Source organism: Sceloporus occidentalis, unplaced genomic scaffold (assembly GCF_023333645.1).
Source record: "Sceloporus occidentalis isolate IW3139 unplaced genomic scaffold, rSceOcc1.0.p SCAF_167, whole genome shotgun sequence".
NCBI classification, from domain to species: Eukaryota; Metazoa; Chordata; class Lepidosauria; order Squamata; family Phrynosomatidae; genus Sceloporus; species Sceloporus occidentalis.
Window position 1 is genome coordinate 1,838,614 of NW_028317147.1, and position 27,105 is coordinate 1,865,718.

General features: G+C 40.7%; 1 protein-coding gene across 2 annotated transcripts in view; it reads right to left on the bottom strand.

Moving 5' to 3' along the window:
• LOC149279413 (relaxin receptor 1-like) overlaps positions 1–27,105 on the bottom strand; it is a 100,431-nt gene that overhangs the window by 32,982 nt on the left and 40,344 nt on the right. Inside the window, exons 2-4 of one of the 2 annotated variants that reach the window (XM_089501236.1) lie at positions 24,846–24,950; positions 16,516–16,621; positions 7,115–7,186 (exon numbers count right to left, since the gene is read on the bottom strand). In XM_089501236.1, the coding sequence (XP_089357362.1) occupies positions 7,115–7,186; positions 16,516–16,621; positions 24,846–24,950 (283 nt within the window). The remainder of the gene's footprint in view (positions 1–7,114; positions 7,187–16,515; positions 16,622–24,845; positions 24,951–27,105) is intronic. The other variant, XM_089501237.1, reaches the window with a different exon arrangement.

Below are 27,105 nucleotides of genomic sequence, written 5' to 3' on the forward strand. Positions count from 1 at the left end.
TAGCGAATGCACAAGCAACCTACACCCTAGACGGTAGTGAATTAGGGGCAGCGACAAATGAGAAGGATTTGGGAATTATTATAGACAACAAACTAGGCAACAATGTGCAATGTCAGTCTGCGGTTGCTAAGGCCAGTAAGGTATTTAAGTCGTGCCAGTCGTGTATAAAAAGGGGCATCAAGTCGCGGGATAAAGATATAATGTTGCCTCTGTACAAATCAATGGTAAGGCCGCACCTTGAATATGCTGTGCAATTTTAGGCACCTATTCTAAAGAAGGATATCATAGCACTAGAAAGGGTGCAGAGGCGGGCTACAAAATTATAAAAGGAATGGAGCACAAAAGTTATGAAGAAAGGTTAACAAATTTAAATCTGTTTAGTTTAGAAAAACGGAGCCTCAGAGGGGATATGATAACATTATATAAATATATTCGGGGTCAGAACACACCATTGTGTGGCAATCTGTTCATAAACAGGACTATGCATAGGACACGTGGTCATGCGTTCAGACTGGAAGAAAGGAGATTTAGTCTAAGGCAGAGGAAAGGTTTTTTTACAGTAAGGACAATAAGGATGTGGAATTCTCTGCCTGCAGAGGTAGTTTTATCAGAGTCTGTACAGACGTTTAAACTGCAACTGGATGGATACCTGGAAAAACATAATATTCAGGGATATAATCTTTAATTATGGGGAAACAGCTTATTGATCCAAGGAGAAATCTGACTGCCATTTTGGGGTCAAGAATGATTTTTTTCCCCTGGTTAGTGCAAAATTGGAAAGAGCGAAACCGGGATTTTTTTTGCCTTCTTTTGGATCAACAGCAACAAATTAACAGATATAGGAAAGGCTGAACTTGATGGACGCATGTCTTTTTTCAGCCTATATAACTATGGTAAGGTAAAGATGCTGTCTTACAACAAGTTGTTTGCTGGCCCTTCATTATACATAATTAATACCATTCCAGTATTTGGAATATTAAACTTTTGTTATTGATTTCATGAGTTACTCAATACCTCCTTTTCAGTAGAAATACCGACCTACAATATGGTCTAAATATGCAACTTGAAAGTGTTTTAATTAATTTTAAAATATGTTTGCAGACTACTCATTAGCTGTTTTTTAGATTTAACATTTTTCCATATGAAAATGAGCTATAAGAGTAAAGAGAGCCTAGATGCAAGGGCCATCTGACTTGCAGATAAGGAAAAAAAACAGACATTAAATTAAAATTGGTCATTGAAAATCAGCGTTTTACAAGGACACATTTAAGATCCCGCTGAGTTGCAAACATCGGATTTAAATTGAGAAGCTGACCTATACGGCTCTAGAAAGTTCATACAAATAATTGCTTCTTAACCCCTTCGTGACAAAGGCTGATTTTACTTTTTGTACCCTTCGTGACAATGGCCGTGTCAGGCAGAGGCGTATATAGGGTATGGCAGCCATGGCACGTGCCATGGGCGCCATCTCAAGGGGGGCGCCGGTGAGCGGCTTTTAAACCGCTCACCGGCATTTTGTATTTTTTTTTGATGCGGAGGAGAGAGGGGGGCGTCTAGCAACCGCTCGGCGCCCCTCATTCTCCTCCACGAGCCCTCTACCCCCATCCCGGTGACGGCATTTCATGCAGAGCGCCGCAATATGCCGGCATATTGCGGCGCTCTGCATGAAATGCCGGCACCAGCGAGCGGCTTTTAAACACTGATGCGGAGGAGATAGAGGGGCGCCGAGCGGTTGCTAGGCGCCCCTCTATCTCCTCCGCATCAGTGTTTAAAAGCCGCTCGCTGGTGCCCGCTGCTTCACTGCTGGGCGCCGAAATATGACGTCATATTACGGCGCTCAGCAGTGAAGCAGCGGGCACCAGCGAGCGGTGCAGGAAGACAGCAACATCGTGCTCCCGTCGCTGGACTTCAAGGTGAGAGGGGGGGGGTTAAAAAGTGGTGAGGGAGGGAGGGAGGGAGGGGGTTAAAAAGTGGTGAGGGAGGGAGGGAGGGGGTTAAAAAGTGGTAAGGAAGGGAGGGAGGGGGTTAAAAAGTGGTAAGGGAGGGAGGGAGGGAGGGGGTTAAAAAGTGGTGAGGGAGGGGGTTAAAAAGTGGTAAGGGAGGGGGTTAAAAAGTGGTAAGGGAGGGAGGGAGGGGGTTAAAAAGTGGTAAGGGAGGGAGGGAGGGGGTTAAAAAGTGGTAAGGGAGGGAGGGGGGGTTAAAAAGTGATAAGGGAGGGAGGGGGTTAAAAAGTGGGAAGGAAGGGAGGGGGTGGGTTAAAAAGTGATGAGGGAGGGAGGGGGTTAAAAAGTGATGAGGGAGGGGGGTAGATATAAGTAAAGAGTGTGCATTAATGTGTGGATGCATTGAGTGAATGAGAGAGAGCATGAGTTAATGTGTGGATGAATTGTCTGAATGAGGGAGAGCATGAGTTAATGTGTGGATGCATTGAGTGAATGAGGGAGAGCATGAGTTAATGTGTGGATGAGTTCTCTGAATTAAAGTGTGAATTAGTGAGTGACTGTAAAAGTGTTTGTGTGTATCATAGATGTATAATTGTGGAAGGGCAAAGATGGCACTAGCAGGAGGTTTGAGCCTTGGGGACCGAGATGGCACAGGCAGGGTGTATATGGGACAAAGATGGCACTGGCCGGACTGTTTGGGGACAAAGTTGACTTGTGGTGGGCTATTTGGGGACAAAGATGGCAAATCTTATGTGTGTAATCTGGGTGCTGGCCAGGTTCTATGTGGGCAGTGTGGACGCCAGGGCTGGCTTTGCGGTGTGCAACCTGTGATCTATGCCTGTAATTTAGGGGGTTTTAAATATACCTTTAATGCCGTGTTTTTATGTGAATTCCAATTGATCTTTACCTGCAAAGCTGGGTTTTTGTGTTATGCTGTAGATCCATATCTGCTATGCTATGTTTCCATACATTATTTATGTGTACCTGCAAATACAGGGTTAATATGTCTTATTCAGTTGATCTATACCTGCGATGCTACGTTTCATATATTATTATTGTATACCTGCAAATACAGGACTTGTATGTCTGATTCTGTTTATTTGATATATACCTTCAGTGCTGAGATCACAAGTGAATTTCAATTGATCTGGGTTTGCGTGTTGATCTATACCCGCTATCGGCAGCAGGGACTAATATATATATATGCAGCAGGGGCTAGTAAATGGGTTTTTATTTGGACAGGGGCGCAATTTCAGTGCTTGCCATAGGCGCTATTTTCAGTAGATACGCTTCTGGTGTCAGGGCACTCGGTGCCGGATCAGGTAGGAGTCTCAATGCAGGGGCAGGTTCAGAACATGGATGTAGGCCGGCTGATGTGTCCAGTTCAGGGCTGTGCGCTACTTTAGCTTTAGATTTTCTATTAGGCGCCATCTTTAGGTGTTCAGAGAGAGCAGGAGAAAAACCGGCAGGAAACTGGAAGCCCACGGGCAGGGCAGACGGCTAGAAAGCCCACGGGCAGGGCTGATGGCTAGGAAGCCCACGGGCAGGGCAGGCGGCTAGGAAGCCCACGGGCAGGGCAGGCGGCTAGGAAGCCCACGGGCAGGGCAGACGGCTAGGAAGCCCACGGGCAGGGCAGACGGCTAGGAAGCCCACTGACAGGGCAGACGGCTAGGAAGCCCACTGGCAGGGCAGACAGCTAGGAAGCTCTCAGGCAGGGCACAAGGCTTGGAAGCAGCTGGACAGGTAGGTACATCTGGAACATGCCGGGGTCTGGTACACAAAACTGGATCGTTGACATAGCCAAGAGTCATACACAGGAGACAGATCAAAGCAGTAGCTCAGTATACAGGGCCAGGAACACAATGCTCTAGCAATGAGGCTAGGCTGATGCCTGGTTTATATTAAGCCTTAATTGACCAAACGAGGGGCAGGTGTTTCAAGAGCATTAGGGAACAGCATGGTCCAAGGAGAGGCAGAAGGACACTGCAGTCCAAGATCTACCTGGTGGAGTAGTGGATAGGTAATAAACCCAGAATTCACAGTGTTGCAGGTTTGAATCCTGGTGGTGCCTGACAGGCCGTTTTAACATTTCTGCGCTGCTCGTGTTTAGCTGTAATTTTCTTCTTTCCCGTTTACTGAACCCACTGCTTTTTTCTACACGTTATGGGGCAATAAGTACAGGTAGCGTTTTGCTATTTCAAAGCCATTTTTTCCAAATCTGGTAATTCTTCCCCCCATGTGCCATTTCGGGTATCTCTGAAGCCGGCCAATGCAATTTACCCCATCAAATCATATATTTTTGAAAACTAGACACCCCAGGGTATTTCAAATGCTAGTATTTTAACTCTTTCCATGCACCCTTTCCAAGCACTAATTCTACCATCAGCCTTTGTCAAACTTTATGGTAGTAATTTTTTTTGCATTTGTTTTGTCACACACATTTTACTTCAGGTATGAATTAAAAGGTTCCGGTATATGTCACTCATAAAACACCCCAATATGTGTTCAGCAACATCTCGTGAGTACAGCGATACCTCACATGAATGATTTTGCCTGGCTGTTTGGGGGCAAAAAGGCCACATTTGGGGCATGCGCATTTTCAATGTTGAACTTTGGCGTTTGGCGATCAACTGCCCATGCCCTATTTGGTACATCCTTGAGCTGGTCCATTTCAGTGTGCCTAATAAAACCATATATTTTTTTAAAACAAGACACCCCAGGGTATTTTAAATGCTGGTATTTTAACTCTTTGCATGCACACATTTTACCACCAGCATTTTTTCAAAGTTTGCAGTAGTATTTGTTTGTGTGTATTTTTCCCCCACACACCTACTTTTTGTATGAATTTACAGCTTCTGGTATATGCCGCTGTCACATGACACCCCAATATGTGTTCAGCAACACCTCCTGAGTACAGTGATATCCCACATGCATGGGTTTGTCATTTTTTGGGGGAACTAAAAGGCCACATTTGGTACGTGTGCATTTTTCTAATTGGAAATTAGATGGGTGGCCATCCTTCCCCCCCGTGTTAATTGGGACATTGTTGAACCCGGCCAATTCAATTTACCCCATCAAATCATACATTTTTGAAAAGTAGACACCCCATGGGCATTTAATATGCCAGTATTTTAACGCTTTCCATGCGAGAATTGTTTTAAGCTAGTGTGCTAATTTTAGGACTTGCTCACAAAAATATATTTTTTATAAATATATTTTATTTTTTTTGCCTTTTTTAAAAAAATTTAACTTTTTTTTAACTTGAAGGTTCCCCTGATAGTGACATCAGTGGGAAATTATTTTTACATTTTACTGTTCTTTTTAATTATTTTTTCTAATTATTATTAATTTTATTTTATTTTTTCATTTATTTTTACTAATCACACTGTGATTAGAAAGCTGGGCTCCATTGACTTGCATGGTTGAATGCAGTACCTGTATTCAACCTGCAAGTGGAGCCAGAGTTCTCTAGAGGGTCTGGAGACCGTCTAGCGAACTTTTGCATCTTTATTATTTTTTTTCCCGGGCCGCCGCCATCTTGCGGATGGTGAAGACTGCGTGCAGCTGCGGCTGTGACCGCTCTCCGGAGTGGTCACAGCCCGCCCTGGGGTAAGTATTTGGTGTTGCTGAATGCCTCCTGATCGAGGCATTCCAACGACACCATTTAAGTTTAGGAGGTTGATCGTTGATCGCCTCCTAAACGCTTTTAAAATGGGCGTCCGCCGCCATACAATGTATGGCGGATGTTGACGCCCCGGGCAGGGGCCAGACATGGCCCCTGGTGCCGATCGTGGCATTGCTGAATGCCTCGAGGTCGACTTGTTTTTCCGTGACGTGCCAGAACCGGCAATTGTCATTAAGGAATGAAAATACCTCGCTCTATGAACTCCAATGACCCAATATGAAGACGATATTATTATTATGCCATTACTGAGTCATAAGCAAAGTTCCTAGCCACCCTTTGATGCTGAATTAAATTAATTAGAATACTTTCTTCTGCTTCTGTTTTCTGAATTCTATGGATGCAAAAGATATATTTGTGGCACCCTTGTGCATCTATCCCTTTGTAATTCATTGACCTTTGTGAGGTTGACACATGTTACATAAAGAGTTCTTATTCTGCTAGATGTTTTAATAAGGTCAATATGAGGATTCCCATCTCTAGATCAGAGTTATAGTGTGGTTTGGCAACAGGTTAATTGCAACAGACATGCCTTTTAGAAGCTCGCATGGAAGTTATTAATAGAAACCAAAGCATGCAGTACAAAATTCAAAGTAACACAGAAGACCTGTCTGATGATAAACAGTCTTTGTGTGAATTTATTAGATTGGAAGTTATTTGAGTGGGGTACAAACCGGGCGCTTTTCTTACATGAAAAAAAAACCCCAAACTATCTTCAGGGGGTGAGATTATGCCATTATCAAAAACCTCAAAAGGATTACTCTAATCCTCCAAGATATTAAGTATTTTGTACAAAGTGCTATGAGACATAACAAACAACAATTTAACAAGTTAAAGGGTATGTGCTGCTGCCAGATCAGACATCACAGTAGAAATCTGGGAGTTAAAATTTATTATATTAAAAATAAAAAAAAATGATCACGGTGCAGCATGATTAAAGGATGAGCAGTCAAAGTAGCCTCCAGATCCATAGAGACTACACAGTATGTAGTTGTCTGAAGAATTCTTCCATAGCTAAAAACTGGAAGGAATATACCGTATCCATATATATATATATATATGCAAAATGTAAGTTATGGACTGCTCCATCAAACTATGTTTCATTAAATACTCAAAAATCCCCTTATTTTCCTTCTAAATTTTTATTATTGAGTGCTACTACAATGCATGTACAGAACAACCTTTTTTAATAGTTAATATAAATCACCACGTGTACCTAAAACAGAACCCTCAAGTTAATTTTTTGTAAAACAAAGAAATATGGCAGCATAACAAAGAAAAAACCAATAGGTCAAAGTATGAGCATTAGTTTGGAAAAAGAGTATAAGTGAATTAGAATAAGTTGCTGACTACAGTAAACTGTATTTGCTTCACAGCAGAAATTGCTTAATGTATTTTTGGTGAACTACAACAGTGGAATTGACATTGAATAGTATGTAACACAGAACAAAACAAATTACCACAAACAAAAATACAGTTTTTGACTTACAGATTGCGTAAATCTGGAAATAGGCGAAAAACGTCACTGTCAAGTTTTTTCAACATGTTATTCTGCAACGACCTAGAATTGAACATACAAAGAAGGGCAAATTAATTTAAGGGAACTATGCATCCGACCAAGATCCAAAATGTTCAGCTATTTGCAGTTATCTGTTATATTTACAATACAGATTTCCTTTCCATCCAAATTTCAATTTGTTCTTCAACAATCAAGCATTCCTAGTTGACCCATGACATTTTACATGAAATAGTTTCTACCATTAGTAGCATTTTGGGTTTACCAATACAAATAAGGAAGGGAGTCACATAGACATTCTGGGTCCCCCACCTGGGCCCAAAAGCCTGCAAGGTATTGGTAGGAGGCCAAGAGGGTAAATTACAGGGCCTGGAACAGATCATGAAGCACTGGCCCCACAGCTTGCACAGAACTCATAAACAGGTATTGTTTGTACCCCAAGAAGGTGGGCCTTTCAAGTGACCAAAACATATTTTCAGTAGGGAATTTTTGCTGTTTTTCTCAGTTTTCTGTGGGATTAATGAAGATTTGAGGGCATTGAAAATAAGCTTAAAAACTCAAAAGACATTCTTTGTAATGTATTACTTTTAATTTTGTTTACCACTGTATACTTATATTGTGGTTCCTTTTTAGTGGCTGTACATGAATCATTTGCATTTACATTTTTTACAGCTTAGCTTTGTTTTCAATGAATTTGCAAATTTTCAGGTTTCCTTTTTCCAATTTCACTAGTTCAGGAATGAATTCGCTGGGAACCAAGTGGAACCAAACTCATATATCAGCAGGAGTATGGAGAAGTAGAAAATGTAGAAGGGCAATGTGAAGCTCTAATAATCTTTTTTTTTTTTTTTACTTAGAATGAACCTGTTAGTTGTAAGAGTATGATACATACAAATGATATATGGGCACAGTGGATGTAGCCAAACTAGACTTGCACGGCCCATTAGACTGTCCTTGATGAATGGTCACTGGAAATTCTTATATTTTTGGGTTAAGTTGAAGTTGACATTATGGGTTTGCAGTAAAGTTTTGCTTTCAACTCACCACCATCACTATACATTACAAAAGTCCAACCAGCTACTGAGCACATGTCCTGCATCCTGGGGAACATTTTTCCACAACTGGGCACTGTCCCAGAATAAAAATTCACTGCTTAAAGTCACACACACTCATACACATCCCAGGCTGCTGAGTGATTTCCCAGCTCATACTCAATGGTTGCAGGTGGGCTATATGCTACTTATGGCTGAAGTAAAGAAAACACATGCTCAGCAGTAAATGTGCATGTGTGTAAATTTCAGGCTTTCACATTAAAATAGAGTTGTGCAGGTGTGCTGAGCAACATGGAGGAAGAAAACAGCTGTGTGCATACAGTAGATCAACACATAAAAGCAACTATAGGACAGTATCCTTCCATATCAAAGCTTTGGAACAAAGCTTTAAAACAACACCCACAGGGTCAGATCCGAGCCAGAGCTGGCTCTTATTGATGTTTGTTAAATTTATCATGTGCAGGGAGATGTGTTTGGCCAATAGAGGGAAGGGTCAAATGCATTTGTAAGGGGGGTATCATGAAAAATGTAAAGGGACAACACCTCTATTATATGCAATAGAGTGAAAATGATGGCTGGAGTGTCATTTTAAGTAAGTTACAGATTTGTCCTCTGATATAAGGTGGAGGATAAACTAGGGTAGGTAAAATGCTATATGTGAATTCCAGTGTTCATGGCAAGGTTTATTATTATTATTTTTCTTTATTTCTAAAGCGCCGACACATTCCGCAGCGCTGTACAAGATGAAAATGTTACAGATAATGACAGGTACAATACAACAATTGACATACAGATACAAGAGGAATGAGGGGCCCTGTTCCCGCAGGAACTTACAATCTAGGTGGATAAGGGGTGAGAAGCAGGAGGTGAGGACTGCGTGGTAGTGAATTACGTTAATGTGGGCCGAGATAAGGGTTGTAAGTGGGTGAGAGGGAAGTTTTCATGATTATGGAAAACTGCTAAACATAATTCAAAGTATAAGATATCAATAGGGACCATCACACTACCACCACTGTGTTTGACTGTTTCTATGATGTTGTTATTGTGGAATGCTTTGCTAGCTTTATGCCAGATGTACAGGAACCATGTCTTCCAAAAGTTTCCATTTTTTTATTATCTTAATAATCTTGGGGGTCATTAAGATATTTTTGCCAAATGTGAGACAAACCTTTGAGTTATTTTTGGTCAGCAGAGAAAAAGAGAGAGAAAAAGAGAATGAGAGATAAAGAGAACCAGTGGGAAGATAAAGAGATAAAAGAAAGGGTATAGATTAAGAGAAAGAGGAAGCGAGATAATGAGAAGGTAATCAAAGTGATGGAGTGATAAGAAGGAAAAAGGGAGTTAGGGATAAAATGGAGAGGTAAAGAGAAAACTAGAGAAAACAAGATAGTGGTGAGATAAATAGAAACAATAGGAGACATACAGAGAAACGGGAGAGATGAAGAAAAAAGAGAAATGGGAGGGTTTAGATAAAGACAAATGGGAGACATAATGAGAAACAGGAGGATCAAAGCGAAGGGGAGAATTAAATGAGAGGGGAGAGATAATGGGGAGGGCAATGAGAAGGAGGATAGATAATGAGAAAGCTGAAAGATAATAAGAGACAGTGTATTTGTGTTTTGAAAGTGCTTGTATGTTAGTGTGTGGACTTAAGGGCAAGTGTAAGCCAGGATGTTTGTGTGTAAAGCATGTATGTCTTTATAGGCAGGCATCTATGGATTTATAAGGGTAGAGTACCCCACTGGGTTCCTTAAAATAACCTCTGTAAATACTTAGAGGAACATAATTATATGTTCTTGCCTCTGGCACAAAAGCAGCTAGCTTTCTCGCTTTCTTAAAAGCCAGATCGCTGGATATCACTGACACATTCAGTGTAATGCTGTTTGGGGGGCAAAGATGTCACTGACAACCTGTAGGGCCCATAAATGGCACTGCCAAGCTATTTGGGGAGAAAGATGGCACTGACAAGCTGTTTGATGACCAAACAGCATTGACAAAGTGGGCACAAAGATGGGACTGACAAGCTGTTTGGGAACAAAGATGGCACTGGTTAGTTTGAAGGACAAAGATGGTACTGGGGAGTTTCTTGGGGCGCAAAGGTTGCACTGGTAAGTTGTTTGGGGCAAATATGGCACTGTGGGAAGTAAGTGACATATTACTTAGTGAAGTCAAGGGGGGCAAAAAGGTGGAGTGGGTGCTATAGAAAATGGGTGGATTGATTTTTGGTTGCCATGGAAAATAGGTGTGGTGATTTTGGGTGCCTCCCCACCTTGGGGTGCAAAAATGACCCAGTGACCCTAGGATCTGGCCTGCTTATAAGGCATCTGGGGGAACTTAACTGATGGAAATCTGTTCCTGATTATATTTCTATATTTGGAAACTTGCATTAGTGTTAGACTAAATCAGCACTCCAGCAGATTTATTTAACTTCAGTTTGTTAAGAAAGAAATTACAGGCATAAGTGAATGGAAAGTAATTTTTTCTTTAGTAATGACAATTAGTTAACAATGTACTTCAACCCATCAGAAATATTGAGTCACTCACTGACTTGTAGCATTATCCCACTGAATAAAATAAAAATTTAAACAGCAGGCTACTTTTGCTAAATAAGGAGGTGAAAAATCTAAATTTTATCTCAGACAGGAGGCTCCTATTATGCTTATACTTTCTTTACTACTCACAGCAGCAAAATGGTTAATAAACAGGTTAGGTAGAGAAGAAAAAATGACAACCAAACATGACAGGAACAATATGCTGAGAACCAATAATATGAATAGATAGGTATAAAACAGGTGTAATCAATTAGTCCCTCCTCTTTCTTTGCTGCTCCTTCGGAGAGTTAAGTATCTTGTCACTGTGCTCCTCAATATTACTCTTATTTTGCACATATTTGATATATATATATTTAATATATTTTATTTTAATTGTGTACTTAATTCATGGTTTATCTCCCTTATTCAATTTATACAGGAGGTAACTCATTATTCAAACCATACAGCCCATACAGCTTACACAATTTGCAGCATGTTTTGCCAGGGCTGCTTACTCCCTCTCCGGTCTGATCCTGCATTGTTTTAACACAGCGGTTAGACCAACATCTATTCTACCTTGCCCTGCATTCATATCTCCTGGTCTTTCTCCTTGCAGTGGCCATTTTCATGCCGTTTGCTTCTCCTTTCTAGGCTCCTCTGCGTCACGTGACGTATGAACCCCCCCCCGCGAGATTACCTCAGTTGGTGCCCAGCTGACTCGCATTCCCGCCCACTCCCTCAGAGCTATCAAGTTCTTTAGCTGAGTAACATACATTGTTGCAGTTTGCTCAATCCTGTGACACAATTTACACACAGTGTTTATTTACCTTAAATATTATCTACACTAATTCATTTACCATGGCTAACAAGGAGCTATCTAAGAAATCTGTTTCTGAGGCTGTTAAACATACCACAGGTACTGTTATTTCTGAAGGCCCTTTCTCTAATACTGCTGACCAGTCTCTGAATACTTCTGTGTCCAATGCCATTATTACGGCTATGACTTCAATGCAAGAAGTCTTTTCTAAATCCATGGAGTCAGCCATCTCCATAGCCAGAGAGAGGCACAGAGAGTTTATAACCCCTGAGGTCTTTTGGTCACCTGAGGAATCTTCCCGTGAGTTGGCCCAAGGGTTTTCTAAGTCAAAAAAGGCATCCCATAAGAGGAAACATTGCCTGGAAAGCCCAGAAAATAAATCCAAACGTTCCAAAGGGCCATCTAAAGAAAAGGAACGTGATTTTACCTCAGAAAAGCTGTCACACCACAGCTATAAAAAGTCACACTCTAAACCCTCTGCCCGTGAGGAAGATAAACGGGATAAAAAAGCGTACAGGCGTAAACCTGACTCTAACACTACCTCCTCCAATGATTCCTCCAATGATTCCTCAGACTCGGATGCAAAGTCCTATGAGACTATAGATGAGGTATATTCAGACTCATTATCTGATTTACAGGAGGAGGTTGCAACAACTGATAATTCAGAAAATGTTGCATGTGATGCCAAAGGCAAGCCCTTCTTTGACCCAGGGCACATTAAACATCCCCGCTCATCGGAATGGACACCTTCCTCCCATTTGGCTCACTATATGGAGACATGGCTCAGGAAATCAATGGACAAATCAACCAGAAACAAGCTTCGCGCGGAGTGCCCCAGACCCACACTTTCCAACAAAGTGTCACTGACACCTGAAATAGACCCGACTATTTTACAATACCTCATTAAATCAGGGAAGAACCCCAAGAAAGGTCTAGATAGGTCTATGAGGTCCTGTCAGGATAAATTCTTAGATATCCTTGGTCCTCTTGCTAAGATCTGTGAATTGGCAGAGGAATCGGCAAACACAGGAATCCCGGTGGACACCGAAATCCTAAGAGGCTGGGCACAAAGAGCAATTTGTTTCTTTGGAAACGCCAATACTGCTATGGCCAGTGAACGGAGGCGCTCTATACTCCTAAAGATGGACCCACTGCTAATGAACATTGCCCATAAGGAACCAGGTCCATCAGCCGACGGCTGTTTATTCGGCGAGGCGTTCATTAAGGAAATCAGCAAATATGTGGGCATCTTTTCTACATTGGACAAAGCTAAACTGTCCTTGAACAAATCCTTCTCCCAAAAGGTTTTTGGGAAGGCTGGGAAAGGCAGGGGCCGCTTTCCCAGCCACAGCTCTCACGCCAGACAATATTTCAAAGGCTCTATCTCGGACAAATACAGACCACAATCAGACCATCGAAATTCCTCCCCATTCTTCCCTTCTAGAGGAAGACAATGGAAACCTAGGGGACAACGCGGATTCCAGAGATCCCGTGGCTATTCAGGTGAGATTCAATCATTCCCCTTCTTCCCCAACAAACTTAGGGGGCAGATTAGCCCTTTTTTCCCACATTTGGAACACCATAACTTTAGATCCTTGGGTACTCAATACCATCACGGGGTACAAAATAGATTTTGTGTCCCTTCCTATTCAGTCATCCCTTCCTTTCCCAATACATTTTTCCCTAGCAGATCAGTCGCTCATCCAGATAGAAATCTCAGATCTAATCAACAAAAACGCCATCATCCCAGCTCCCCACAACTCAATGGGTTTCCTCAGCAATCTTTTTCTTGTGAAAAAGAAAGATGTAGGTTACCGACCAGTAATAAATTTACGACATCTAAACAACTATGTCCGCTATCAACATTTCAAAATGGAGGGAATACATTTCCTTCGGGACCTCTTACTAAAAGACGATTGGATGATAAAAATAGATTTAAAAGACGCATATTTAACAGTCCCCATTCATCCGGACCATCAGAAATACCTTCAATTCCTCTGGAAAGGCCAAAGGTGGCAATTCACATGCCTTCCATTTGGCCTTTCTTCAGCACCTTGGTGCTTCACAAAGATTCTAAAACCTGTAATCGCACTCCTCAGGAGTCGGGGAGTGAGGCTTATCATCTATTTAGACGACATTCTTGTAATGTCACAAAACCTCGATTCCGTACATGTCCACATGACCTGGACTTTATCCATTCTGACGCATCTAGGTTTTATTATCAACGAACAGAAATCTATCCTACTCCCTTCGCAAGAAATAGAATTCTTAGGTTTTGTTATCAATTCCACGGAAGCTACTCTCAGCCTTCCTTCAAAGAAATTAAAAATCATCCGCAAAGAAATCAAATCTGTTCTCAACAGACAACTTATCTCTATCAGATCACTAGCCCGCATAGTAGGCCTCTTATCAGCTTCTGTACAAGCCATATTCCCAGCTCCTCTTCATTACCGAGCTCTTCAACGTCTCAAGGCGAAACACTTGAGAGAAGGGCTAGGGTATTCAGACGAAATCCCTCTCAACTCAGATGCCAGAGAAGAACTTCTTTGGTGGCTTCATCAAGTACAATCCTGGAACGGGAGAGCGATTTTCGGATCCTTTCCCGACATTGTTATAGAATCAGATGCCAGTCTCCTTGGCTGGGGTGCTCGTTGCGGAACTTCTTCAACTGGAGGGAAATGGTCTTCTATGGAGTCCAACATGCATATCAACTATCTGGAATTGTTGGCAGGCTCCTTCGCTCTGAAGAGTTTCGTCAAACACAAGACCAACTGCTGTGTCCTACTCAGGATGGACAATGTGACAGCAGTTCAATACATCAACAAATTGGGAGGCACGAGATCGAAACCTTTAGCAGATTTAGCCAAACAATTTTGGCATTTCTGTCTAGACAACAATATTTCTCTGAAGGCAGAATACCTCCCTGGCTTATCCAATACTATCGCAGACTGGAATTCCCGATTCCTTGTCGATTACAGCGATTGGCAACTCCATCATTCAACATTCCAAAAGATTATCTCCCTATGGGGTCCCCTTCAGATGGACCTCTTTGCTTCACGCCTCAACCGCCAACTGCAACACTTCTTCAGTTGGCGTCCAGACCCGGAGGCTCTAGGAACAGATGCTTTCCTCCAGACATGGCCACCAGGGACCAACTATGCGTTCCCTCCATTTGTGATGATATCCCGAGTTCTCCTCCAAGTCTCGGTTCAGAAACACCCCCTAGTTCTGATAACCCCTTGGTGGCCTGCCCAACCATGGTTTCCACAACTCCTGAGCATGATTGTAGACTTCCCGAGGATCCTCCCAAACTTCCGATCGATCCTTTCCGACCCGCTAGGGAACCCTCACCCTCTCATCCTATCCAACCAACTGACCCTTGTCGCCTGGTTGATTTCGGGGCATTCGGATCTAATCCAGAATTTTCGATCTCAACTCAAAAATTACTATCCGAGGCATGGGCTCCAGGTACCAGATCTAATTACAGATCAGCCTGGAAACTTTGGATTCATTGGTGCTTACAACGGGATTTGGATCCCGTTCAAGCATCTCTCTCCCACATACTAAATTTCCTCTCCTTCCAATTCGATGCAGGTAAAGCTTACCGTACCATCAACCTTTATCGTTCAGCTATCTCAGCAAACCACCCTCCCATTGACCACCTCCATGTAGGCAAACATCCTCTCATATGCAAATTACTCAGGGGTATCAGACTTACCAGACCCCCTCTACCTAAATACACTGACACATGGGACGTAAATTTGGTTTTTCAACTATTATCTAATTGGGATGATAACCCTGATTTATCCCTGAAAATGCTGTCTTGTAAATTAACTTTGTTACTGTGTCTTATATCTTTTAAAAGAGTATCTGATGTTAAATCTCTAGACTTATCATTTAGATCTTTTTCTCCAGATGGAGTTTCATTTAACATTGTTAAACGTACCAAGACTAACCTTAGAACTATTTTCTATCCAAATTTCCCAGACCATCCCAAATTATGTGTAGTTCGTTGCTTACAAACTTACGAACAAAAGACGCTTCCATTTAGATCTCCTACATCCACTCAATTACTTATTTCATACTGTAAACCTCACCTTCCAGTATCCTCCGCCACCTTAGCCAGGTGGGTGAGGTATGTCATGTCCTCTGCAGGCATTGACATCTCCATATTTGGTGCACACTCTTCTAGGGGCGCTATGTCTACCAAGACTTTCCAGGCAGGAGGCTCTCTATTAGACATTCTTAAAGCTGCCGACTGGTCATCGGAATCTACATTTAAATCCTTTTATTTTAGACCCACTTCTCATGTTTCTAGGACTGTGTTATGATTAGTACTTATGCTTTAAACTAGCATAATAGGAGCCTCCTGTCTGAGATAAAATTACAGATTTTCCTAGCCTAGGCGTCAGAAAATATAGATTTTATTAAAGACAGGAGGCGACTATTATCCCTCCCTTAACCCACCCTTTGCTCTCTCTTTCAGCCTAATCGTTTATTCCGTTACACCGTTATGATTTCATCGTTCCTCTTCAAGAATTCATAGTTCCAGTTCTTCGTTCCAGAATTCCTATGGTTATTTCATCGTTCCAAGTTCTAATACACCGTTGCAGCACGAAAGAGGAGGGACTAATTGATTACACCTGTTTTATACCTATCTATTCATATTATTGGTTCTCAGCATATTGTTCCTGTCATGTTTGGTTGTCATTTTTTCTTCTCTACCTAACCTGTTTATTAACCATTTTGCTGCTGTGAGTAGTAAAGAAAGTATAAGCATAATAGTCGCCTCCTGTCTTTAATAAAATCTATATTTTCTGACGCCTAGGCTAGGAAAATCTGTAATTTTATGAAGAGACTCTATGGAGTAACACAGGAGTTTCATTCTCAGAAGCATTTATTGTTCATTCCAAAATGTGGCTCCTATTCATTTCACTCACAGGGTTAAAAGACTGTTTGTCCTGAATTACTCACATCATGGTCACATTGGAAGAGACTGAAGGGACAGTGCGTAATTTGGCTCCATCACAGTCAAGTTCTAAACCTCGGCACAAACATTGCGCTGGCACCGAACCAAGCACTGGAGAAAAAAGAAGATAGGACGATAAGTACAGAGGCCAATAATTACATGATGCTTTAATGAACAGCTGTTTGTATAAGTCTTATATAATATGATTTAGTTACACTAAACAAATACACTATAAGTACACAACAGTGTGTTTGGGGCATCACATAAATCAATACACAAAGGGGGTGGGTGGCACAAATGCACATGGGGCAATACACAAGGGTGTGGGGGATACATTAAAACCAAAGGGGGGCTAGCTGGGGCATCAATACACAAGGGGGAAACACACAAAAAAGAAACCAGTGTGGAAAGCATTTTTATGCTTTGCGTAGATTAACCAGTACTGATGCGGGTGTCGGTGTGGCAGAGCCAGTCCTGGTGTGTGTTTGCGTGTCAGAATGGCAGAGCCTATCCTGGTGTGTGCGTTTGGGTGTCGTGTGGCAGAGCCTGTCCTGGTGTGTGTTTGGGTGTCAGTGTGGCAGAGCCTGTCCTGGTGTGTGTGTTTGGTGTGTCGGTGTTGCACAGCCTGTCCTGGTGTGTGTATTGTGTTGCAGAGCCTGTCTGGTGGGTGTGTTTGGCTGTCGGTGTGGCAGAGCCTGCCCTGGTGTGTGTGTGTTTGGGTGTCGGTGTGGCAGAGCATGTCCTGGTGTGTGCGTTTGGGTGTTGGTGTTGCAGAGCCTGTCCTAGTGTGTGTGTTTGGGTGTTGGTTTGGCAGAGCCTGTCCTGGTGTGTGTGTTTGGGTGTTGGTGTTGCAGAGCCGGTACTAGTGTGTGTGTGTTTGGGTGTTGGTGTGGCAGAGCCTGTCCTGGTGTGTGTGTTTGGTGTGTTAATGTTGCAAAGCCTGTACTGGTGTGTGTGTTTTGTGTGTCGGTGTGGCATAGCCTGTCCTGGTGCGTGTGTTTGGCTGTTGGCATGGCAGAGCCTGTCCTGGTGTCTGTGTGTGTTGTGTCTGTGTTGCAGAGCCTGTCTGGTGGGTGTGTTTGGCTTTCGGTGTGGCAAAGCCTGCCCTGGTGTGTGTGTGTTTGGTGTGTTGATGTTGCAGAGCCTGTACTGATGTGTGTGTTTTGTGTGTCGGTGTGGCAGAGCCTGTCCTGGTGCGTGCGTTTCCTGGGAGTTGAGTGCAGAACCATTTTTTATTTTTTTTACTGGTGCGTCTGTTTGGCTGTCGGTGTGGCAGAGCCTGTCCTGGCGTGTGTGTTTGGGTGTCGGTGTAGCTGAGCCTGTCCTGGCGTGTGTGTTTGGGTGTCAGTGTGGCAGAGCCTGCCCTGGTGTGTGTGGTTGGGTGTCGGTGTGGCCGAGCCTGTCCTGGCTTGTGTGTTTGGGTGGCAGTGTGGCAGAGTCTGTCCTGGTGTGTATTTAGCCATCTGTTTCCTGGCACTTTAATTTCTGTAGGAATAAATTGAACAAATTATTTTTTTAGTTATCCAGAGATAAAACTCCCTCCTGAACTTATAGTCACTTCAAAGGACAAAACTTTCTAGGCCCAGAAATCAGTGAGAGGAAAAGTAAAGGTTTTGTGTTATTTACTCTATTTCAATCTGCATATTTTATTAAAAAGGATATATATATAAAATCGTTATATATAATTGCAGGTGGCATTAGATTATGTGAACCACATGACCAGAAGGTTTTCTCCTGTAACTAGCCCATTGACCAGCAGTACACCAGGGGGCTTGATCTACCAAGACTGCCACATTAGGTCTGGGCTTAGTCGGCCTAGGCCAGGAGACATCACTGTGCATAACCTGCAATTGATCTGTACGACAGCCAGCCACGTGGAGATGCTTCCAGAACCAAATGCAGGGCAGATAGGCCCCTGGAAAACTTACACTTTCTTGGTAACCCACTGCAGCCATTCTTGGGAGTAGATTAAAAAGCTGGTGGAACTTGGGCACAGAGTGGGCAAAATTAATCATAGAATAGACCGAACCAGAGGCCCTGGGTAAAAGGGCAGTGTCCTCTTTTCCTTCTGTACAAGTATATGTTAACATGTTCTATGCCATTTTAAACTGCCATTTATTTTCCCTTACCCCTTATTGTAAAGGAGCTATGAAATTTGTTGACGCTATAAAATCAAATAAAATGTAATATATGCTATTCAGAAATGTTGTAGGTGCCCACAGATTTTTTTATCCACCCCCTCCATTTCACCAATCTCACATTTGGATCCATTTTGTCTCATACTAACTTCCTCACATTTAAAAAAACCCTTGAGCGATACATTTAAGCACCCCGCCACACTCAGTTTCAGTTCTGTTTGTTTTCAGTGACTCCTATTCTTTTCATATTCTCCTTTTTTTCCACATTTCGTGTCTATTTATGATGAAGTGTATATCAGCAGATACACCTTGTTTCAGAAAAAATTCAAACAGCAAATAACAACAACTTTCTCTTCTAATATAGAAAATATATATTCTAATCAACCCATCAACGGTTTGTCAGGCATTGGGCTGGGATCATGAAAAAAGAAGGTGATATAATTTAGCTGCTGCCCCGTTACCATGTTGTAGTTAACCTGGCATGACCATGTTGATACAGTGGTACCATTAAAAAAATGCCCATTAATAAAGAGTAATTCAAACATGTAAAAATAAGAGCGTATTAATATAAAAATAAACAATACATCTAAAACTGTGTCAAAGCTATGAACAAATCAAATAATGCAATCAACTGGGCTCTGTTTGTAATCCAATTACCTGCCTAGAGTAACACCTCCAGATCTACAGTAGTTTATCTGCAACTAGACTGTATAGATTGTATCAATTAGATACAACTCCCACAGTAACCATACATAGGTGATTGAGGTGAAATGCAACTCACCGAAATCCAGGTATAATTACCCACTAGGGAGACAAAATCCTAGAGGCCCTAAGATCAGAGAGCTCCTAAACCTAAATGATAATGTGACACAACCTGGTCTTCACACTTCAGACTCTTTTGTGGTCTTACTGCCAAGACATTTCAATATAGGAGGAATAACAATATCAGTATTCCATGTCTAATGAAGTGCAAAGTATGTTTGGTGTGTCAGTGGAGTGCTACGTATAAATGCACACTTTCTTGATGCTAAGTATGGGAATAAAACCAATCTTGCAGGCCACATTCATATAAGAATACTGTTTTTCAGAAATGTAAATCTCTGAATTTTAGAATTTTCTTAATAGACATTACACGTTAGCTCATTAATCACCGGCACACCTAATAATACAGATTTCTATTTATTATTAGACAATGAGAACGGAACAAAGATCTGTGCTGTTAATGGCACATTCTCCCATTGTGAGGGAAAGCAGACTGGATATAATATTTGGGGTGCCCTGGGAAATGGTCTTCCAAAAAAACAAAAAGTTTTAATCTGGCATGGCTAAAACTCAGTGCGGAAACTGTTTGATCAATAATCCCACATTACAATATACAGCGCTGTGAAAAGTATTCACCCCTTTTTTCTGCTTTTTTGTCACATTTAAATGTTTCAGATCACCCATGTGAACTGGCAATGAGTCTTTTACATCTTTGTGGAGGAATTTTGGGACTGACCCAGGAGGAGACCCCAAACCGGTTGACTCTGTAGTCAATCAGTCCAGGCTCATTAATGCCCACCCAAAACTGGTGCTCCTGCTGCCGCTGGGGAGATGGGCTGGCTGTGCCATCTTGTTGGCTGTCCGTCGGCTGCTGGGCAGGGAGTACAGAATCCTCTGCTCCTGGACTTGTGAGCTGTCGCTGGGGAGACTGGCCGGCTGCACCATTTCCCGGGTAGTCACTTATTTCTCATTTATAGATAAGGGTTCTCACCATGGTTTACTTGAGTTCCCAAGCTTTAGAAATGGCTTTGTAACCCTTTCCAGACTGATAAATGGTAATGAGTTTCTTCTTGAATTTCCTTAGATCACGGCATCATGTGCTGGTTTTTTAGACCTTTGAGCCTACTTCACTTTGTTAGACATATTCTATTTAATTGGTGTTTAGATTCAACAGGGCTGGCAGTAACCATGCCTGGGTGTGTCTAGTGAAATTGAACCAAATGATCAGTTAAATTTGGTTAATTGGTTGATTTAGTAACTAAGGGGGCAATTACTTTTTTCACATAGGGCCAGGTATGGTTGGATAGCTTTTTTCATTCTATGTATGAAATCATAATTTAAAAACTGCATTTTGTATTTACATTATATTAAATATTATATTAAAATTAGTTTGATGATCTGAAACACTTTACTGTGAGAAATATGCAAAAATAGAAGAAATCTGCACTTTTCCCAGCAGTTTAAGTCCACTTAAAAATGGCTTTAACCCCTTCGTGACAAAGGCTGATTTTACTTTTTGTACCCTTCGTGACAATGGCCGTTTTAACATTTCTGCGCTGCTCGTGTTTAGCTGTAATTTTCTTCTTTCCCGTTTACTGAACCCACACACATTAGATATTGTTTTCTTTAGATGACATTGTTTTGATTGTATCATAATATTTACTATTAAAAAAAGTATAAAATATGGTGAAAAATTTAGAAACAAATGACTGTTTCTAACTTTTAGTTGAAAAATCTTTTACTCATCTATAAAAGGTAATAAAAAAACCTGCTAAATAGATTCTACTATTTGTCCTGAGTTTAGAAATATCAATGTTTTTATGTTTTTGTGCTTTTTTCTGCACGTTATGGAGCAATAAGTACAGGTAGCGTTTTGCTATTTCAAAGCCATTTTTTCCAAATCTGGTAATTCTTCCCCCCATGTGCCATTTCGGGTATCTTTGAACCCGGCCAATGCAATTTACCCCATCAAATCATATATTTTTGAAAACTAGACAGCCCAGGGTATTCCAAATGCTCCTGAGTACAGCGATACCTCACATGAATGATTTTGCCTGGCTGTTTGGGGGCAAAAGGGCCACATTTGGGGCATGCACATTTTTCAATGTTGAACTTTGGCATTTGGGGATCCACTGCCCATGCCCTATTTGGTACATCTTTGAGCCGGTCCATTTCAGTGTGCCCAATAAAGCCATATATTTTTGAAAACTAGACGCCCCAGGGTATTTCATATGCTAGTATTTTAACTCTTTCCATGCACCATATCTACCACCAGTCTTTGTCAAACTTTGTGGTAGTCATTTTTTTGCATTTGTTTTGTCACACACATTTTACTTCAGGTATGAATTAAAAATTTCTCGTATATGTCACTATCACAAAACACCCCAATATGTGTTCAGCAACATCTCCTGAGCGCAGTGATACCCCACATGAATGATTTTGCCTGGCTGTTCGGGGGCAAAAGGGCCACATTTGGGGCATGCACATTTTTCAATGTTGAACTTTGGCATTTGGGGATCCACTGCCCATGCCCTATTTAGTACATCTTTGAGCCGGGCCATTTCAGTGTGCCCAACAAAACCATATATTTTTGAAAACTAGACACCACAGGGTATTTTAACTGCTGGTATTTTAACTCTTTGCATACTCTCCTGAGTACAGTGATACCGCAAATGCATGGGTTTGTCATTTTTGGGGGGAACTAAAAGGCCACATTTGGTACGTGTGCATTTTTCTAATTGGAAATTAGATGTGTGGCCATCCTTCCCCCCGTGTTAATTGGGACCTTGTTGAACCCGGCCAATTCAATTTACCCCATCAAATCATACATTTTTTAAAAGTAGACACCCCATGGGCATTTAATATGCCAGTATTTTAACTCTTTCCATGCGAGAATTGTTTTAAGCTAATATGCTAATTTTAGGACTTGCTCACAAAAATATATTTTTTATATATATATATATTTTTTTTTAATTTTTTTTACATTTTTTTTCAACTTGAAGGTTCCCCTGACATCAGTGGGAAATTATTTTTACATTTTACTGATTTTTTACTATTTGTTTTCTAATTATTATTAATTTTATTTTATTTTTAATTTATTTTTTCTAATCACACTGTGATTAGAAAGCTGGGCTCCATTGACTTGCATGGTGAATGCAGTACCTATATTCAACCTGCAAGTGGAGCCAGAGTTCTCTAGAGGGTCTGGAGACCGTCTAGCGAACTTTTTAGTCTTTATTGGTTTTTTTTCCCGGGCCGCCGCCATCTTGCTGATCTCGTTGATCGCCTCCTAAACGCTTTTAAAACGGGCGTCCGCCGCCATACAAAGTATGGCAGATGTTGACGCCCCGGGGAGGGGCCAGAGATGGCCCCTTTGTGCCGATAATGGCGTTGCTGAATGCCTCGAGGTCGAGGCATTACAGCAACGCCGTTTCGGTGCAGAAAGCGAAAATAGATCGCTTTCTGCACCCGTTTAAAGACGTGCCGGTCCTGGCACGTCATTTGTCGTTATCGACTTGAATTTCCGTGACGTGCCCGGACCGGCAATTGTCATCAAGGGGTTAAATAATGTATTTGGGGACATATAGAAAGGAAAACTGGATCAATTTTGGTGCAATGGGCCAGTACAGAAAATGTAAATATTTAATACATTACATACATTAGCAACATAGCTCTTTTTTCAAACTAAATTACTAATTCCATCAAGTTCAACCTTCCTGCAATTTGCTCCCATGCAGTTGTTGTACTGCATTTAAATAATGACTGAATAGATTCTTAGGTTAGGTCTGGATGAGAGTGTTTTTGCCACTCACATATCTGTTGGGAAGCAATCATTTACATAGGGTAAACTTTGGCCTCTTGTTCTTCAGAGCACAATCTAGCCCAGATAAAAGCAATAATGTATAGGTTTTTTGAATAAGAAGGCTGCTTTTCTTAGCAAGGTAGATTTGAATAATGGATTGGGATGTAGATACATTATAATAAATAATACAATATACACATTATCATTATGATGGCCCTCTATGTCTGTACCATTAGACAATACAGATGGAAACCACAACCACGCTTGCTGTGCTCCATGGTTGGGACCTGGTTGGTGGTTACATAGGGAGTAGCCTTTTGTTACCTTGAGGGTAACCTCAAATTAGAAGACTGAACATTTCTTTCTAATGGCATGGGACACAACTATGATTTCTCTGCCGTAACGTTAGTTAGGTATAGTCTGCATTCTCAAAGAGGAAAATCACTGATTTGCCATCTGGTGTTGGTGCATTGCACGGTCAAACTGTTTATTGCAGTTATGGGGAATATGTTTTTACTCTTAAATACCGGTATATGTTGTTACTCAGTTAAACTTTCTCTAGCAGTACTCACATGTAATATATATATATATATATATATATATATATATATATGTACACATCCAAATGTTTTAAACTTATTTATGATATTAAGTTAAAACAAATGTGACTTATAGGGTTGTAGTTTAATGTGATAACCAAAAAAGTTCAAAGAGTCTGAACTTCTAGAAAAAATTTCATCATTAAGGTTGGAAAGAGAAATGGAGAGACTGTGGTCCCAAAGTGGACAGTTTTTCCTAAAAAAAAAGGGACAGTTTAGAGAATCTTAAACACTGTACCTAGGTCTAAAACCTATATTAGAAATACCATTGTGGTACATCAAAAACTTGCAGAAATTCAGCATTTTTGTAAGCATATATAATCCCTCTTGCCATCCAAGCATTAAACAACAACCTATTTCAGTTCTATTAAGCACAATGCACCGTACAATAGACATAACTTGCCAAGTATAGCATGTTGCTTTTGTTGTGATAATTTAATCCTTTATTTATGAAGTTCTCACATATTGAAGCTTTCAGTCAAGACAAACATTGTAATAAAGATGACATCTTATCGGGCGCTGTTCTAAGCATGACTCAGTGCTAGAATTCAAGAGAGATTGAGTTTGCTAGATGCAGATTAGTAAACAAATGTTTCTGCCAACCAATCAGGAACATTCATCTTTAACACTGGAATAATTGCGGCTTCATGATAAGTGGATTAAGACATATTGGAGCTATGAAGATAATTATCTGTTTGTCCCAATTCTTTGTTCCAAAATGTAGAAAGCATAGAATTAGATGGCTGATAAAAGCATCTTGAACATTTAATTGTACCAACAAACATCAAACAGAAGTATGGAGGGGTCATGTAGTTTTACTCTGCAGAATATATGAATGCATGTTTTTTTATGTCTATTAAATTTACCATAATCTTCCTAAAAAAAACATTCATTTCAACAAGATCTATTGTAAAAGGACATAACAATGACTTACAGAGAAGTGCCTTCAAACTGTGAACAGGGAAGTTCAACTGGTCCATATCCTAAAATGTTGAACTGCCATTGATAATAAAACAATCAGCTTGGATACTTACAGCATTCTGCATTTTTCTCGATAGATTCAAAAAAATTCATGCCTATCTTTTCATAGTGTTTCTCATAAAGTTTATCGAGCTGCTGGGACCATCCATTGTTGTCTCCTAAAATAAAGAATAAATAATATTTATACAAGAAGGAAAATCTCTTTTCAACTAGACTAAGTATCAGATGCCACTTCCTCAGGAATTTACATTTTGTTTCCTACTGGGGTCATATAGTGAGATTATAACAACAATGCATTACTTTCAAAAGTTGCATGTTTTCTTAAGTGTTTCTTTAAAATAAGGAGATGCCATGTTTTAGGGAGATACCGTAATAGTTTCCTATATCATGTTTGCACAGTCTATGATCTTTTAATCTAACCTAAAGATTGCATCTGTATTGGAGAATAGGTTTAAAAAATACAAGTACTTAAAAATGATTGAGTCGGAATATTCTTTTATTTTTAGGTATTCAGCATTAAAGAGGTCTGTGGTCATTTACCGTAAATAAACATTTGTTTTTTATTGCAAGATGGAGAAAAGATTGTCAGGGGAGACCATGCTCATTTTTTCCACATTATATAGTTGCAATATTTATGGGCAGTGGTGACTCTAGAAACAATATATAGGGGGGGCACACAACATACCACAGTCAAACTGGAGGGGCATTAATAATTTCCACCATTAAATCATACCACTGAAAAAACACACACACGTATATATATATATATATATATATTGCCAAAAGTAATGTGCTATGGAATGATACTTTTGTTATTGGCCAATACAATACTTGTACATTCAACATGGGAAGCCTGAAGCCACAATTTAGTAAGACTAATCCTTGAAATCCTTTAAACAACACAATACCTTAACTTTTGCACTAAATGATTTCAGGGCCTAATATTAGATCCTGCTGCTGATATATATAAATATTAGATCCTGCTGCTGATATATATATATATATATATATTAGCCCCTGCTGCCCATATATATTAATATTAGCCCCAGTTGCCAATATATATTAATATTAGTCCCTGCTGCCGATATAAATATAAATATATATATAAATATTAGACCCTGCTGCCGATAGGAGGTATAGATCAACACATTAACACACAAACCCAGCTTTGCATGTATAGATCAATTGAAATTCACTTGTGATCTCAGCACTGAAGGTATATATCAAATAAACTGAATCAGACATACAAATCTTGTATTTGCAGGTATACAATAATAATATATGAAATGTAGCATTGCAGGTATAGATCAAATAAATACATGGAAACAGCATTGCAGGTATTAATCAACTGAACAAGACATACAAACCCTGTATTTGCAGGTATACATAAATAATGTATGGAAACATAGCATAGCAGATATGGATCTACAGAAGAACACACAAACCCAGCTTTGCAGGTACAGATCAATTGGAATTCACATAAAAACACGGCATTAAAGGTATATTTAAAACCCCTAAATTACAGGGATAGATCACAGGTTGCACACCCCAACCACGCTGCCCACATAGAACCTGGTCAGCACCCAGATAACACACATAAGATTTGCCATCTTTGTCCCATATACACCCTGCCTGTGCCATCTTGGTCCCCAAGGCTCAAACATCCTGCTAGTGCCATCTTTGCCCTTACACAATTATACATCTATGATACACACAAACACATTAACTCATGCTCTCCCTCATTCAGACAGTTCATCCACATATTAACTCATGCTCTCCCTCATTCAGACAACTCATCCACATATTAACTCATGCTCTCCCTCATTCAGACAGATTATCCACATATTAACTCATGTTCTCCCTCATTCAGGCAATTCATCCATTTTAAGAAACTACACCCCTTGGAGCTTCAAATGAGGGGCTACATGTATTTCTAGGACAAAAGTTGAGTGCACAAATAATGATGGAATATGTCGCTTTGGCTAGAAAATATGTTTTTTCTAACCATAGCGACATGTTCATTTTTGTCTTGCGCACTCCAGGTTTGTACTAGAAACACATGCAGCCCCTCATTTGATGCGCCAAGGGATGTTGTTTTTGCAAATGTGTACTTTTTGTGCCATAATTTAACTTCCTACGTGAGCAGTAATGCCAAGTCAAGGCTTTAACCCTAATTACTGACCATTCACACGCCTTTCATATCTCCATTCACTCGCAGAAGCACACACCATTCTTTCCCGTTACAATCCCAAAGAAATGATGGTAAAGGGAGAAAAAAAAATTACTTTTACAGCAAAAATAAGTTTTGCAGTA